Genomic DNA, 14332 nt, shown 5'->3' with positions numbered 1-14332 from the left:
ATCATTCTCACATTATAATCGGTAATTAGTACTTGAAAATTGACTTGCTCTTTCCTGTATGAATGTTATAAAAAACAAAGTTATGTGTTTAGATGAAATTTTGAAAAATCACATACCTCACTTTGATGCAGGATGTCTCATTGCTCATTTGCATGCACTGCTCGTTTTTTACTTTTTCTTACTGGTTTTGAAACCCTTACGTCTCATTCTTCATTTTCTCACTCGTAGATCATTGACAACCTCCGTTTGTGAAACATTGAAAAAATGACCAAATGTCTAAAATCTGAGATTTGATGAGTTTGAACAGATGTAGATGATTGGTGTGAACATATGATGTAGTTTGAAGGCTTTTTATGGAGAATTAAGAGGATATTAGAAGATCAGATAAGGACATGTGACACAAGGGAATTTGTTGACAACTTATTAAAAATCTAAGGGAAGATGTTTAATAGCTAATGACACGTGACCCGACGAGAGTGGTTGATTGATAACCGAAGCCAATAATGATACATGAAGGATCAACAAAGCACGTTGGGTCATACAAATATAAGTTTATAATTTTTAAACCCAACAACCAAGGAGGGCAACTAAATTCTCACTTTAGTGTACAAATTTTTTCTACCAGCACTTTAGCGGAGGATTAGACCTTCAAATTTATAGAGTGAATAAACTGATTCAATTTCAACAGTATATATGCAATATGAAAAAATTAAGACCTTGTTTTAAAACGAATCTTAAACTTGAAAAGTGTGAAATATAATTTGCCTTAAATTATGCGAAAAACTGATGTTCTTCATACTATACAAGAAAAGAATCGAGCTCTACCATAAAAGAATTAGCTTTAATATACAAATGATATTCTACACTAAAGGGAGGAGAAATGTTTGAACCAGAACACAATGAGTTAAAAAGTAAAACCTTACCACCATGAATCTTACAAAAAATACATTGCTCAAAAAGTATCACGGGAAATAAAAAACTAAGAAAGAAGTAGGCCTCAACAAAAAAACCTCATAGGATAAAAATTCCGACAGGAAAAAAAAAAAAAAACCCACTGATGCTTCTTCTGTTTGCAATTCACATTGTTGTTTTTTTTATCTAACTATTAACAGAATCCTCTTTGTCAATCAAAAGAGGATGAAAATACTATTTAGTCTTTTATAGCAGAGAAAAATAATGGGCAATAATGTAATTTACAAAACCAAACTTTGTTGTTTTTTTATTGAAGCATCATCTACCGATTATAGGTGATTTTAGCATATATCTAATATTAAAAAATAAAAAATAAAATAAAAAACATCTCTTCTCACTCCCACTCCAACGCTCCCTCTCTCCCTCACTCCTTCCTATTTTAAAAACAAAACTAAAAAATATTCATGCACACAAAGTGTGTGGGCATATGCTAGTGAAAGTACAGAAAAACAATACCCAACGTTGCAAACGGGCCAATCCAATCTAATCCCATTTGTTAGCCCTTCATCTCCTGCCCGAATATATTGGGCCGAGCCGACGCCCACCAATTTTGTACATACCTATTCTCGGCCACAACGCCGTCGTATCAAGTACTCTCCATCCTCCTCTCTGCAAAGATAGTAAAGGCTTGCCGAGCTTCTCCATCGTTTTTTCATCATCTCCCAAAACCTTCGCGCAGGGAACCGAACGGATTTTCGTTCTTCTGGATTTGAATTCGGGTTCGGAGCAATGACGGTGGCGAGCTCAGTGGTCCACGAAGTGCTGGGCCGGCGGGCCGAGGACGTCGACGAGCCCATAATCGAGTACATCGTTAACGTCCTCGCCGACGAGGACTTCGATTTCGGCGACGACGGTGAAGGCGCCTTCGACGCTCTCGGCGAGCTCCTCGTCGGAGCCGGCTGTGTTAGCGACTTCGCTGAGTGCCGCTCGGTGAGTGTTTTATCTTTCTATAATTTGATTTGGTCTGTTTGGCTGCTCAGAAAATGCTGGAAAGTGGAAAGGAAAGAAACACTGGTAGCTGTAAAACGTTTATCTGGATCTGTTTGATCATAAAGGAATTATTTTTTGGGAATTGTTGGCTTTATGTTGTTAGCTCAGAGAAAAGACTTATGATTGGGTTGCTTGTGGAAATTAACAATGCTAGTTATGGTGATTCCAGTATATGTGGTTTTGCAAGCTTGATTTTTGTATTGTTCTTGAAATTTTTGGAGGTTTGATGTAGGTTTGTGTTATGATATCCAAAAAGTTTGCATTTTTTCGATTAATTTGATGTGGTCCATTTGGCCGCTCAGAAAATGCTTGGAAGGAAAGTTTTTTAAACTGGTTTTGTAGGAGTAGAGTACTGGATTATTTACTGTCGGAGCTTTATAGAGTTTGTTTTGAATCTGTGGATCGTAAAAAAATGTTTTTTTATTTTATTTTATGGAATTATAGGCCTTTTGTTCTTATTTAAGTGAAAATTTATTGTTACGCATTGTGGAGGCGAGGCTTGCTTGTGGAAATTAACAATGCTAGTTATGTTAGTTCTTGGAAACGTGGTTTTGCAATCTTTTGTTTTGTATTGTTCTTGACACTTGTGGAGGTTGACGTAGGTTTGTAGTATAATATCCGAGAAGTTCGGGAAACATGGGTTGGTTAAAGCTAAACCGACTGTGCGGAGCCTATCAGCACCAGTAAGAATGGATGATGGGATGGATGAGAAGGTAGCTCCAAAGAAGAAGGTTGAGGTGATTGATGGCCCTCTGTTAACTGAACGTGACCGAGCTAAGATAGAGAGGAAAAAGAGGAAGGATGATCGCCAAAGAGAGGTAATGTTTCTGGTAGATATTTAGCATGTGAGTTGTACTATTATATCCTAATGTTTACGTGAGATTTTTTTGTGATATTGAGGAGCAAGATTACTGGTCCATGTTGAGTTTGGATATGCTTAGATTGAGATAATATCCAAGCTAGGTTCTTGTCCGTGCTGAGGATTTAAATATTTGAAAAATTGGTTTAGTTTTTTGTAATTTTTATATATTCTCCTTTTCAATGAACAGCAACAATATCAAATACATTTAGCTGAAATGGAAGCAGTCAGGGCAGGAATGCCTGTTGTATCCGTAAATCATGAAAGTGCTGGTGGCCCAAATGTCAGGGATATCCGTCTGGAAAACTTCAATGTTTCTGTGGGTGGCCGTGATCTAATTGTGGATGGTTCAGTAACACTTTCTTTTGGAAGGCATTATGGTGAGTTTGCTTTTCAATGTTTTATGATCCTCTTTCTTTGGTTTCGAAATTGAGAGGGCCATCTGTTAGAGTTTCCAAAATGATTTTATGGTACTTGTAGCTTCTTATATCTAGGGCTGTTGAACAATGCTGTAGTTGTAAACCTTTATTGATCTTTCCACAATTTATGCAGGCCTTGTTGGAAGAAATGGTACGGGGAAAACAACGTTTCTTAGGCACTTGGCTATGCATGCCATTGACGGCATTCCTAGGAACTTCCAAATATTGCATGTGGAGCAAGAAGTGGTGGGTGATGATACAACAGCCTTGCAGTGTGTTCTTAACACTGATGTTGAAAGAACAAAGCTTTTGGAAGAAGAAGCTCGTCTTCTTGCCCAACAGGTTGGATGCAGAATTGTTCTTAATTAGAAGGGAGCTGCTGATGTGGAAACATTTAGCTTTTCTGTTTATGTTTTTTTATGGGTATGCTCTTTCACTGTGCTTAATAAATTACTTTAACCTGAAGAGAGCACTGGAGTTTGAGGACTCAACGGAAAAGAGTAATGGGGAAGTTGAGAAAGATGCCATTGGGCAGAGGCTTCAGGAGATATACAAAAGGCTCGAGTTCATTGATGCTGATTCGGCAGAGTCACGGGCAGCTTCCATTCTTGCGGTCAGTTCTCCATTTATTGCTGCATCAGTCGCGTACAATTGTCTTCTTGACTTAAAGCCTGATTTTAAACATCTTAGGGCTGACTTCAACTCTCCAAAACTAGAATAACTAGCGACAGAAAGAAGTGGGAAAAGAATCTCATTCTAGGTTGAATTTCTTTGCTGGTATGCTGAACTTATTATTAAGGGTATAAATCACCAAGCCACAAATACTAAGTAATAATTGAAACAAAAAATCCTGCCTGCTGGTAGTGAATGGTGCCATTCAGGTACATTATGGAGAAATGCTTGTCCTCTTGTTATTTTATTTGAATTGCCATCATACTGACAAGGAATTTTACAGGGTCTTAGTTTCTCTCCGGAGATGCAGCGAAAACCAACTAAAGCATTTTCAGGAGGATGGCGGATGCGAATAGCTCTTGCTCGTGCCCTGTTTATAGAGCCTGATTTGTTACTGCTTGATGAACCCACGGTCTGTTGTTCATACCCTTTAGGCTCTTCATATTATTCTGTCAATTTGGTGCATGTTTTTAATTTTTCCCCACTCATGTTTATTTTCTTTTCTATTTTCAGAACCATCTTGATCTTCATGCAGTCCTCTGGCTAGAGGCTTACCTGGTGAAGTGGCCAAAAACATGCATAGTTGTTTCTCATGCTAGAGAATTCTTGAACACGGTAAGTTTTGTGGTTTATTTTCACATTTGGTCATGTCAACTGCATAATTAGTATGGTTTCTTTAACACATTACGCATTCTATGTTCTGTTTTTCTCAGGTAGTCACTGATATACTACATCTTCATGGGCAAAAATTGAATGCTTACAAGGGAGACTACGATACATATGAGAGGACGCGAATAGAACTAGTCAAGAACCAACAGAAGGCTTTTGAGGCCAATGAGCGTTCAAGAACACATATGCAGGTCTTTCATCATACCATAATGACAAAATGATGCTATTATGCTTTTGTCTTGTTATCGTGATATCTACGGCAGTTTGACAACTTTATTAACATGTTGCCCATATTACTTTGTTTTGTTCCCTCATTCTTATTGCTTTGGAATAGGTATTTACGGTAGTCTTTGTTTATTTCGACCAGTGATTACTAATTTGATCTTCATGGTCAACATCTTTTTTCGACTTGTATTTTTCTTTTCCGGAATTTTCTGCATGCAGCATTCTGTTTAAAACATATGGATGAAATTATGTCTTTCAGATGTTCAATCACTCTCTTCTTTTGTTTTCCTTTCAGCTCTTTTTAACATGTGTTCTGAATTATAGTAACTTATGTTTGACATTCAATTTTTTTCCTATGATCTACAGTCGTTTATTGATAAGTTCCGCTACAATGCCAAGAGAGCGGCGCTTGTTCAGTCAAGAATTAAGGTGATTTCATTGTTTTCTTGCATGCTAACATTTCTGGAAACTGTTACCTCTATATTGTTTATTTATCAAATTCTTCGTGTTCAAACTGGGTTGCTGTATTGATCTTAATGTGTTACAAATAACTGGTCTATCTTCTTTTACTGTTTTTTAGGCTTTGGACCGGTTGGGACATGTGGATGAGATTGTAAATGACCCTGAGTATGCACTGATTTGTCTTCATGGTTTATAGGGATAAGAGCATATAGAAACAATATTTCTACTTTTCTTTCTAGTTTTTTGTAATGCCTCTGGCCTTTTCATGTGCAGCTATAAGTTTGAGTTCCCAACTCCAGACGACAGACCTGGTCCTCCAATAATAAGTTTCAGGTTTGTCAGCTCATGGAGCGCAATTTCGTCGCCCTCCTTGGGTTCAGCGAGTCACTTCAGATCCATTTCTTATATTTTTTTTTTGACTTTCAGCTGTTTTCATTCCTAGATCAAGAGCTTATTGTATCTTTCTGGTGGTATGTCTTTGCAGTGATGCATCATTTGGTTATCCTGGGGGACCCATCTTGTTTAGGAATTTAAATTTTGGAATTGACCTTGACAGCCGCATCGCAAGTAAGGATGCTAATTAAATCTTGTCTATCATTGAAAATGATCCATATCTTGCTTGAGTGGCTTACATATTATGTGTTCTACAATTGAGAGTATTTTTCGTTATTTTGTTTCTAGTGGAAAATGACTGTTCATTCAATATTTCAATTTTGAGGCCTCATTTTCTTGGGAAATATAGATTCTTCTTTTCTGTATGATCACCAACGAAATACTGCATCTAGAAGCCCATTTAATCTGCAACTTAGCCAAAAATGGAATTTATCTGGTATATTGGTTGTTAGGATTTGGCTCGTCATTTGTAATAGTCTTATTTTGTTCGGGATTGTATTTAGGAAAGCTAAAGGTGCACATATTCTGGTCCTACAAGGATTAGGAAAGAATAAGTTTTCTTGTACAATTAGATTAGGAATTCGTGAAGCAGAAATGGAGTAGGAATGCAAGTGTACTTCCTATCCCAAATAGAATAGGAGTCCTAATCAGTAAATACTAAATAGGTGTGTAAGCTGCAACCTATACTTATAAATAGGGTGTGGCAAGGGGCGTAAACACAAGGGAGAAAAAAGAGACAGCTAAGAGAAGTCAGAGGGATTAGTTCTAGGGTTTACAAAAGCAATGTACACTCCAAAGAAGATGTAGAAAATCATAACTGGACGTAGGCAAAACTTCTGCTGAACCAGTATAAAGCTTGTGTGTTTTTAGCTATTCTCTATTTGCTAAGTTTAGTCCATTGCCGGATACATAAACTGGACGTAGGCAAAAGTTCTGCTGAACCGGTATAAATCTTGTGTGTTTCTAGCCATTCTCTATTTGCTAAATTTAGTCTATTGCCAGATACACCAAAGAACAGTTTCACAGGGAAGTCAAAATTCTTACATTGTTTGCTTTACTTTATGCAGTGGTCGGGCCAAATGGTATTGGTAAATCAACAATACTCAAACTAATTGCAGGGGAGCTACAACCAACCTCTGGGACAGTTTTTCGTTCAGCTAAGGTCTCTTGCATGTTTCTTGGGTTTACTTTTACTGGATAACAATTTTGAATTGATTGTATTAATTTCAGACTTCAACTAACATGTCACTAGGCTGTCCTCCAATTTATCTAAGTTATAGATATTATTGTTTATATATGCAAATGTTGGTATTGTGTTCCTTACCTTCATTATGTGTCTACTCTTTGACCATTGCATCTCTTTCACTGCTCACAGGTTCGGATTGCTGTATTCAGTCAGCACCATGTTGATGGACTAGATTTATCTTCTAATCCCCTATTGTATATGATGCGCTGCTTCCCAGTGAGTTATTGATAGTACCATTTTTCTTCCCTTTTTTTTTATGTATATGGAAAAATTTTTCATTTTTCTGTTCATGTTTCTAAGGGTTTATTAGTTAGTTGTTGAACTAATGTATACACAAGTGTACGTGATAGGATCCTGCAATTGAACCCCTCTGAATCCATTTCCATATCTGGATGTATAATTTTCTTTAAAATCTAGGATATAGTCAGGGGATCTGATCTATTTTATTTGCAACCTAAACGGGATATTTTGGCGCTTTCCCTCTCCAATTTTATGTCATTGAAAAAGACATGGAATTGATACCAAAATTGTTACAATGGAAACAAGTTTCCATTTTTTGACCATGGAAACAAATTTCCATTTTCGTTTACGGCAACAAGTTTCCATTCAATTTCGTAACTTCACTACTGGAACAGATTTAATTTTGGGTGGGGTGAGATCTCTTAGGAATCAATCATTCACAGTGGATTAATCTCATTTGGGCAAATAATCTTGTTAGTCAGATTTGGCATGCTTTTTCTATTTTTTGTTAAAATTGATCACATGAAGTAATGAAGAATCTTTTTTGCAGGGAGTGCCCGAACAAAAGCTCCGGTCTCACTTGGGTTCTTTCGGTGTCAGTGGAAATCTTGCACTTCAGCCTATGTACACATTGTCTGGTATTTTCTCAATTCCATATTGTGAATAGTTTAAAGAGATCAATTGATTTCTAGAACTATTATTTTACTTGAACCTCTTAAAGATTGGCCTTGGCATCGTTTGCCAAGTCGAATGACTAGCCGGCATACTTTAGCAGCCAATGCTAGCTTCGAGTTTTACTCAAAGAGTCAATTCCAGTGTTGCTCTATGGCTTCGAACATGATTCTCTAAATATTTAAAATGGGGGTATATTAGGTGGTCAGAAGAGCAGAGTTGCATTCGCCAAGATAACTTTCAAGAAACCGCACATAATACTACTTGATGAGCCCTCCAATCATCTGGTAAGTCACAATCCTTCTCATTATTTTATTGCTTGAAAGAAGTAACAATATTTTGGATTACGAAATTGCTGGTATAAAATGAACCGAAGAACACTGCCTTGGCTGGTTGCGCGTTTATTCACATTGCAATGGTTGTTGACATGTAGGACTTGGATGCTGTGGAGGCACTAATTCAAGGTCTTGTTCTCTTCCAAGGAGGCATTCTCATGGTATTTCATCCCTAATATCTTCATAATTTCCATTTGCAACGAGAGCTTATAGACGAGAATTATTTGATGAACTAGTATGACTCATCAGCGTGTTTTCTTTCTTACAGGTTAGTCACGACGAGCATCTGATCTCTGGAAGTGTGGACGAGCTATGGGTGGTATCAGAAGGTAGGATACAACCATTCCATGGCAGTTTTGAGGACTACAAGAAGATACTGCAGTCCTCGTAGATAACAGTTATGAGCATTTCATCCATCTCATGGCCGATGGCTACGGTGGACTGCCGGAAGAACATGGAATCTGGAGCGATTAGTGTTTTTCCCTCCAATCAAGTGGTTGAGCAATATAATCGGATTGATATGCACTTACCGGCCTTTTCTTTATAAATTTAAAACTAATCTTTATGTGACGATTTTTCCATTGATACGCTTAACTTCAGGTTTATAATGAAGTGTGAATGAACAACAATGCAGAGTATCTATTGGAATGAGCAACAAGATTCATATGTGCTATAACTCTTGAATTACATTGTTTGCCATTTTTGCTTGGACGAAGCTACTTCAATCTACGGCCAGGGAGATATGAACTCGATTACAACGAAATGGGTGGGGTAACGAGCGTAAGCAAATCACACAGAAGGTTAAGCCCATTGAATTGATATTAGTACAAAAGTTCCTGTGTTCCGATGTCAGGAAGAAGGGTGCAACTTTTTTTTTGTTTTTCTTTTGAATAAACGATATTATTTACATTAATAGGAATGAGATTGTCTTAGCCTCACAATATGATTGAATAATGTGGTTTGAATTTAACTTTGGCAAGAATCAACCTAAAACCTTACTTACAAATAAAAGAAATACTAGTAGATTGTAGTACTAAGTGGCAAAAAAACAGTGCAACTTAATAAAGTAAAACACTTGGCTATTAAAAAATTGGTGGTTTATAAGATAAACAAAAATAAATGCGCATCCAGGGAATCGAACCCTGGTCAGTACCGTGGGAGGGTACTATGATACCACTACACCAGATGCGCATGTGGTTAATTTCGTGAAACTATATTTTATACAAAGAAAAATTTTTTGTACAATTTCCATTATTAATCAAGTCATATGGGGAGAGATTTATTTATTTATTTATTTATTTATTTATTTTTTTTTTTTGGGTACTCGTTCAAAAGAGCCATCTAGAATCAGAAATCATACTCCTAAAATTTTAGAGAAATTTTTTTTTAAGGCAGGTGGTATTAGTCCTTCCACAATAGGTCGAAAAAGTGAGTGTGATATCAATATATTGAGCTCATATAGAAATCGCTCTTTTGCAGTGGTTCAAAAAATTTGAGTATGATATCAATATACTGAACTTGTGACATCCCGTCCCGAAATTATTTAAGACGTGCATGTGAAATGACCCTTTTGCCCCTAGTTCGTTTCCGCTATGTTGTTTGGTGGTTTTGGGTGGTGTGGCATGTGTTGGGCCACACACACATACACTGTCTCTCTGTCTTTCTCCTTGTCTCTCTCCCGTGCTCTCTTTCCCTTCCCATTTTCCCCATAGACGTACGGACACACACACAACTCACTCAAACCTTCACAGATCGAAGGAACCAAGTACATTTTCGAGCTCGTGAGGCTCGTGCGAGTGCAACCATGTCATTTTCAGGTGAGAACTCTAACATTTTCACGTCGATTCGAAGTGGTCCGATTTGAGTACTATTCATGCAAACGTATTTTAGTAAGTTTTTGGGATTTTGAAGCTCGTAGCTAGCTTAGTGGAGTCCCCAAGAGAATCGGAGTAGCTCGTTGGACGAATTTGGACGTCGGAATCGTAGTTTTTGAAGTTGGCCGGATTTTAAGCTTGGTGACACGTATGATTTAGTAGTTTTTAGCCCTTAAAAATTGTATGGACGTGTTCTACTAGTCTAGAGCTTCATTTTGGTTTAAAAATCGTGAAAAATGGTTGAGAAACGTGAGAGAAAACACGGTTTGAAGATTTTTCCAATTTCCGGCGCCAGCGACGTCGCCGGAGAAGGAGACGGAATATTCCTGACGCCGTTAACGGAATCTGTCAAAACTGACGGAATATTCCTAACGGCGTCAGTTGACGCCGTCAGCGTGCCAGGCACGTGCCTACGCGTGGCCGGCGCGTGTGGCCGTGCCTTGGCCGGCGCGTGGGGGTGCGTGGGAAAATTTTTCTAAAAATTTGGGTGTGATCCTGAGGTTGTGTAGAGCACGTTGGTATATTCATTTGTCCAATTTGAGCAATGTATGAGAAGTTATTATGAGAAGTTGGTTATGTGCTTTAAAATTAACGTTTTTATAGTTATTTCGCATATAGGTGATACGTATCCCGAGGACGAGCGTGGTCACTCGAGGCAGGGGGCTACGACCCTTCCACTTACCAGTGAGTGGGCTTTTTGTTTTCCGTATATACCTATATACTATATTTTCCCAGAAATTGAATAAATGTTTATTAGTTTATGCCATGCATTATTTTATTATTGGTTGTGCATCGTTAGTTGCATTATTAATCGTATACATATTTATATGCATATATGGTGCTGTGGACGCACAGGTAAGTGCCAGGTAAGCGTTATTCATGTTTATATTCAGTAGTGGTTTGAGATGCTTAGAGAGCTCATAACCTGCACCTCCGGTGTTAGTGCTCCAGCCCAGAGTAGGGCACAGTCCTTCACGTGATGTTCACCTCCCGCACCACACGCTCAGCTTGGATCCAAGTTAGGTGCACAGTCCTGTCGTACAGACCACTTTAGGTGGTTCCGACTCGTAGGTGACCCGCGATTATTCGCCCAGCTTTCACGTGATCGTAGCACTAGAGCGTATATATGTATTACACCCAGGCCTGTCGTACAAACCACTTTAGGTGGTTTCGACTCGTGGGCAGGTTCAGTTATTGAGTTTGAGATTTGAGCTCTATATGCAGCCGTACAAGTCACATTAGGTGACTCCGGCTGCCAGATTATATGTTATGATCATGATTTATACCTGAGCACTTGCATTTTATTATGAGGCTTTGACATGGCATATCCTTGAGCATGATTGGCATATATACTATGCGTATATTTATTTTCTGGGAAGTATACAGGTTTTACGGCGAGGGGTTAGAAAGTATTCTTATAAATGGTTTTCAAAAGCTTTGTTTTTGCCCACTCATACTTTTGTTTTGCGCCCCTCCAGGTTCTAGTGGTCTAGCAGGTTTCAGTGGTTTCCTAGAGGGCTTTTCCGGCATTTCTGACAGACACTCACCATTGTAGGACCACCTTCGGGTGTACTATTGTCGTATCTTTTCTTTGGACTGCTGTAGACTTGCTCTGAATTTGTGTCTCACTTACGCTAGCACTTGTTTTTAATACTTTGTATGCTAGTTTTTAATTATTCGTACTTTTTATATGACTATTTTATTAACTTCCGCACGTGCACATAGCTACGTCACCTCCGTGTGATGGCCAGCACGCCCTGATCTCGGTCGGGGTGTGTCAGTTTGGTATCAGAGCCTAGGTTTGGCAGTCTTGTGTTTTTGTGAGTATTTTAATGGTTTTGGTGTCTTCTGTCAGAATTATGCCGCCTCGTCGGGAACCATGTCGCTCTTCTGAATCTAGCTTCCCCGATGTTGCTCAGTTGGGGGAAGTTTTTTGCTACAGCCCTTCAGTCAGTGTTGCGCCTTCCCCAGAGGACTCCTCTGGAGACTATGTATAATCTGAAATTGGATAACTTTGAAGGTAATGAGGGTCACGAGAGAACAGAGCGATGGTTAGAGCACATTGAGAAGACTTTCCGTGTGTTGCACAATCAGGGGAACCTTCCTGTTGAGAGGTGGGTCGAGACGACCTCATGGTTTCTGGGTACGGAGTCTGCAGCCTGGTGGGAACAGGAGCTTCGTCGTTTGACTCCAGCCGAGAAGACTGATTGGGATGTTTTCAAGGAGTTGTTCAAGAGGAGATTTGTGCCCCCTGAGTACATTGATCGTAAGAAGCAGGAGTTCACCGAACTGAGACAGCGGAAGATGACAGCTAATGAGTACTATCGCAAGTTTACTGATTTGTCTCGTTACCATCCTGACGTTGCTGGTAATCCGGCGGAGATGCTTCGTCGTTTCCGCCTAGGTACTAAGAAGAAGTGGCGTTCGATGGCGACCACTACCCACCGTGAGACCTACCAGGATTTCTACGAGATATTGCTGAGGATTGAGGATTCTGAGAACATGTCTAGCGAGAGTGAGGAAGAAGAAAAAGATGGTGATCAGAAGAAGGATGACAAGGGTAAAGGTCAAGCGTCGCTCGGGCCTCGTAAGACTCAGAACTTCAAGAGGGGTGGAGCTAGTTCGAGTTCTTCTAGTGGTGGTTTCAGTGCCTCTGGACAGAGACGAGGAGGTAGGTTTGCTGGAGGCGCTCGAGGCCAAAGACAGGGTGATGGTGGTCGAGGCAGAGCCCCAGTTTGCCGCAGGTGTAACAATCGGCATTTCGGCGAGTGTAGGCGTGGCAGCAGTGGTTGCTTCACGTGTGGGCAGATGGGACATCGGGCTACGAATTGTCCCCAGAGTCAGCAGCAGAAGCCGCAGCAGACTTTCATGTCACCACCTGCACCGATCCAGCAGATTCAGGGTCCGAGTAGTTATGGTCAGGCAGGTCGAGGTGGTGCCTACCACTACCAGGGTGATGTTGTTCCTTATGCCCCGGGACAATATCAGTATCCCCAGGACCCCTATTCCTAGGGTGGTTATCCTCCATATTCTGGCGGCTATATGCTGTATCCTCCAGCACCGGTAGGCGGTTCTCAGTGGTATCAGGGAGGACAGTTCCAGCAGGGAGAGATTGCCACTAGTAGTGCAGGGTCTTCGAGAAAGTCAGGTCAGCCAGTCAGGGGCGTGGTGCTCAGGGTCACGGTGTTCAGGCGAGCAGAGGTCGCGGAGGACGACAGCAGGGCCAGGGGCGTCTTCACAATATTTCTCTGCAGGATGCTCAGAACAACCCGGATTTGATTATGGGTACGTTAAACATTCTTGGTTATTTTACTAGAGTCTTAATTGATTGTGGAGCTACACATTCGGTGATTTCTCATACATTTGCTCAAGTGGCGCAACCTCGCCCCACACCTCTAGGGTACGATTTAGAGTTCGCTATGCCTAGAGGAGAGAGATGTGTTGTAGATCGTGTGTACCCAGGATGTCCAGTGATTGTAGAGGATGTTGTTTTGTCAGCTGATCTTATCCCGTTAGATATTGTCGACTTTGATGTGATTTTGGGCACGGATTGGTTACATTTCTATCGTGCCAATATTGATTGTTACGGGAAAGTAGTTACATTTCATCGTCCTGGACTACCTGTGGTTACTTTTGTGGGTGAGCAGAGTGGGGTGAGACATGGCGTTATTTCAGCTTTGCGAGCGAAAAGGTTGTTGTCTAAGGGTTGTCAGGGGTACCTAGCTCATGTGGTGTTAGATGAGGCCGTTCCTAGCAGAGTTGAGGATGTGAGAGTGGTCAGACACTTTCCCGATGTTTTCCCTGAGGATTTACCTGGTTTACCACCAGATCGAGACATGGAGTTTACTATTGAGTTGCTTCCAGGTACTAATCCTATTTCTTTGACTCCTTATCGTATGGCTCCCGCTGAGTTACGGAATTGAAGATTCAGTTACAGGAATTGGTGGATAAGGGGTTCATTCAGCCTAGTACTTCGCCTTGGGGCGCTCCGGTATTGTTTGTGAGAAAGAAAGACGGAACTTTGAGGCTGTGTATCTACTACAAGCAATTGAATCGGGTGACGATTAAAAACCGTTATCCGTTGCCACGTATTGATGACTTGTTTGACCAGCTTCGAGGTGCTTACGTTTTCTCCAAGATTGACTTGAGGTCTGGTTATTATCAGCTGAAGATCAGTAGGGATGATGTCCCTAAGACGGTGTTCAGGACTCGTTACGGTCATTACGAGTTTCTGGTTATGCCATTTGGGTTGACGAATGCACCAGCTGCTTTTATGGATTTAATGAACCGGGTGTTCCAGCCAT

General features: G+C 40.2%; 2 protein-coding genes and 1 non-coding gene across 3 annotated transcripts; 2 read left to right on the top strand and 1 right to left on the bottom strand.

Annotated features, from left to right (window-relative positions):
* The first annotated feature begins 1426 nt into the window (after positions 1–1426).
* Positions 1427–8830, top strand: LOC137712625 (ABC transporter F family member 3). The gene is made up of 18 exons (XM_068451733.2): positions 1427–1902; positions 2565–2780; positions 3012–3201; positions 3374–3582; positions 3707–3853; positions 4196–4324; positions 4426–4527; positions 4626–4772; positions 5173–5235; positions 5387–5433; positions 5542–5601; positions 5753–5835; positions 6729–6823; positions 7037–7123; positions 7698–7785; positions 8021–8106; positions 8253–8315; positions 8423–8830. The coding sequence occupies exons 1-18, from the start codon at positions 1702–1704 to the stop codon at positions 8543–8545; spliced, it is 2136 nt and encodes a 711-aa protein (XP_068307834.2). The 5' UTR covers positions 1427–1701; the 3' UTR covers positions 8546–8830.
* A 444-nt stretch (positions 8831–9274) lies between these two features.
* TRNAG-CCC (transfer RNA glycine (anticodon CCC)) lies at positions 9275–9345 on the bottom strand. The gene has a single exon. It is a non-coding gene; the product is annotated as a tRNA-Gly (tRNA).
* A 2672-nt stretch (positions 9346–12017) lies between these two features.
* On the top strand, positions 12018–13150 carry LOC148691177 (uncharacterized). The gene is made up of 2 exons (XM_088683930.1): positions 12018–12954; positions 13017–13150. The coding sequence occupies exons 1-2, from the start codon at positions 12018–12020 to the stop codon at positions 13148–13150; spliced, it is 1071 nt and encodes a 356-aa protein (XP_088540056.1).
* Positions 13151–14332: the final 1182 nt, after the last annotated feature.

The sequence above is a fragment of the Pyrus communis genome, chromosome 14 (assembly GCF_041283825.1).
Source record: "Pyrus communis isolate YQ-2024b chromosome 14, ASM4128382v1, whole genome shotgun sequence".
NCBI classification, from domain to species: domain Eukaryota; kingdom Viridiplantae; phylum Streptophyta; class Magnoliopsida; order Rosales; family Rosaceae; genus Pyrus; species Pyrus communis.
Note: the sequence above shows the minus strand (reverse complement) of the source record. Positions and strands in the feature narration are given on the sequence as shown.

Excerpts from the sequence above, each read along its gene's own strand:
- LOC148691177 (XM_088683930.1), top strand. The coding sequence starts at position 12,018 with ATGTATAATCTGAAATTGGATAACTTTGAAGGTAATGAGGGTCACGAG. Across the intron at positions 12,955-13,016 it reads GAGTAGTTATGGTCAGGCAG|TATCCCCAGGACCCCTATTC; the intron begins GTCGAGGTGGTG and ends GGACAATATCAG.
- LOC137712625 (XM_068451733.2), top strand. The coding sequence starts at position 1,702 with ATGACGGTGGCGAGCTCAGTGGTCCACGAAGTGCTGGGCCGGCGGGCC. Across the intron at positions 5,236-5,386 it reads TTGTTCAGTCAAGAATTAAG|GCTTTGGACCGGTTGGGACA; the intron begins GTGATTTCATTG and ends ACTGTTTTTTAG. Across the intron at positions 7,124-7,697 it reads ATATGATGCGCTGCTTCCCA|GGAGTGCCCGAACAAAAGCT; the intron begins GTGAGTTATTGA and ends TCTTTTTTGCAG.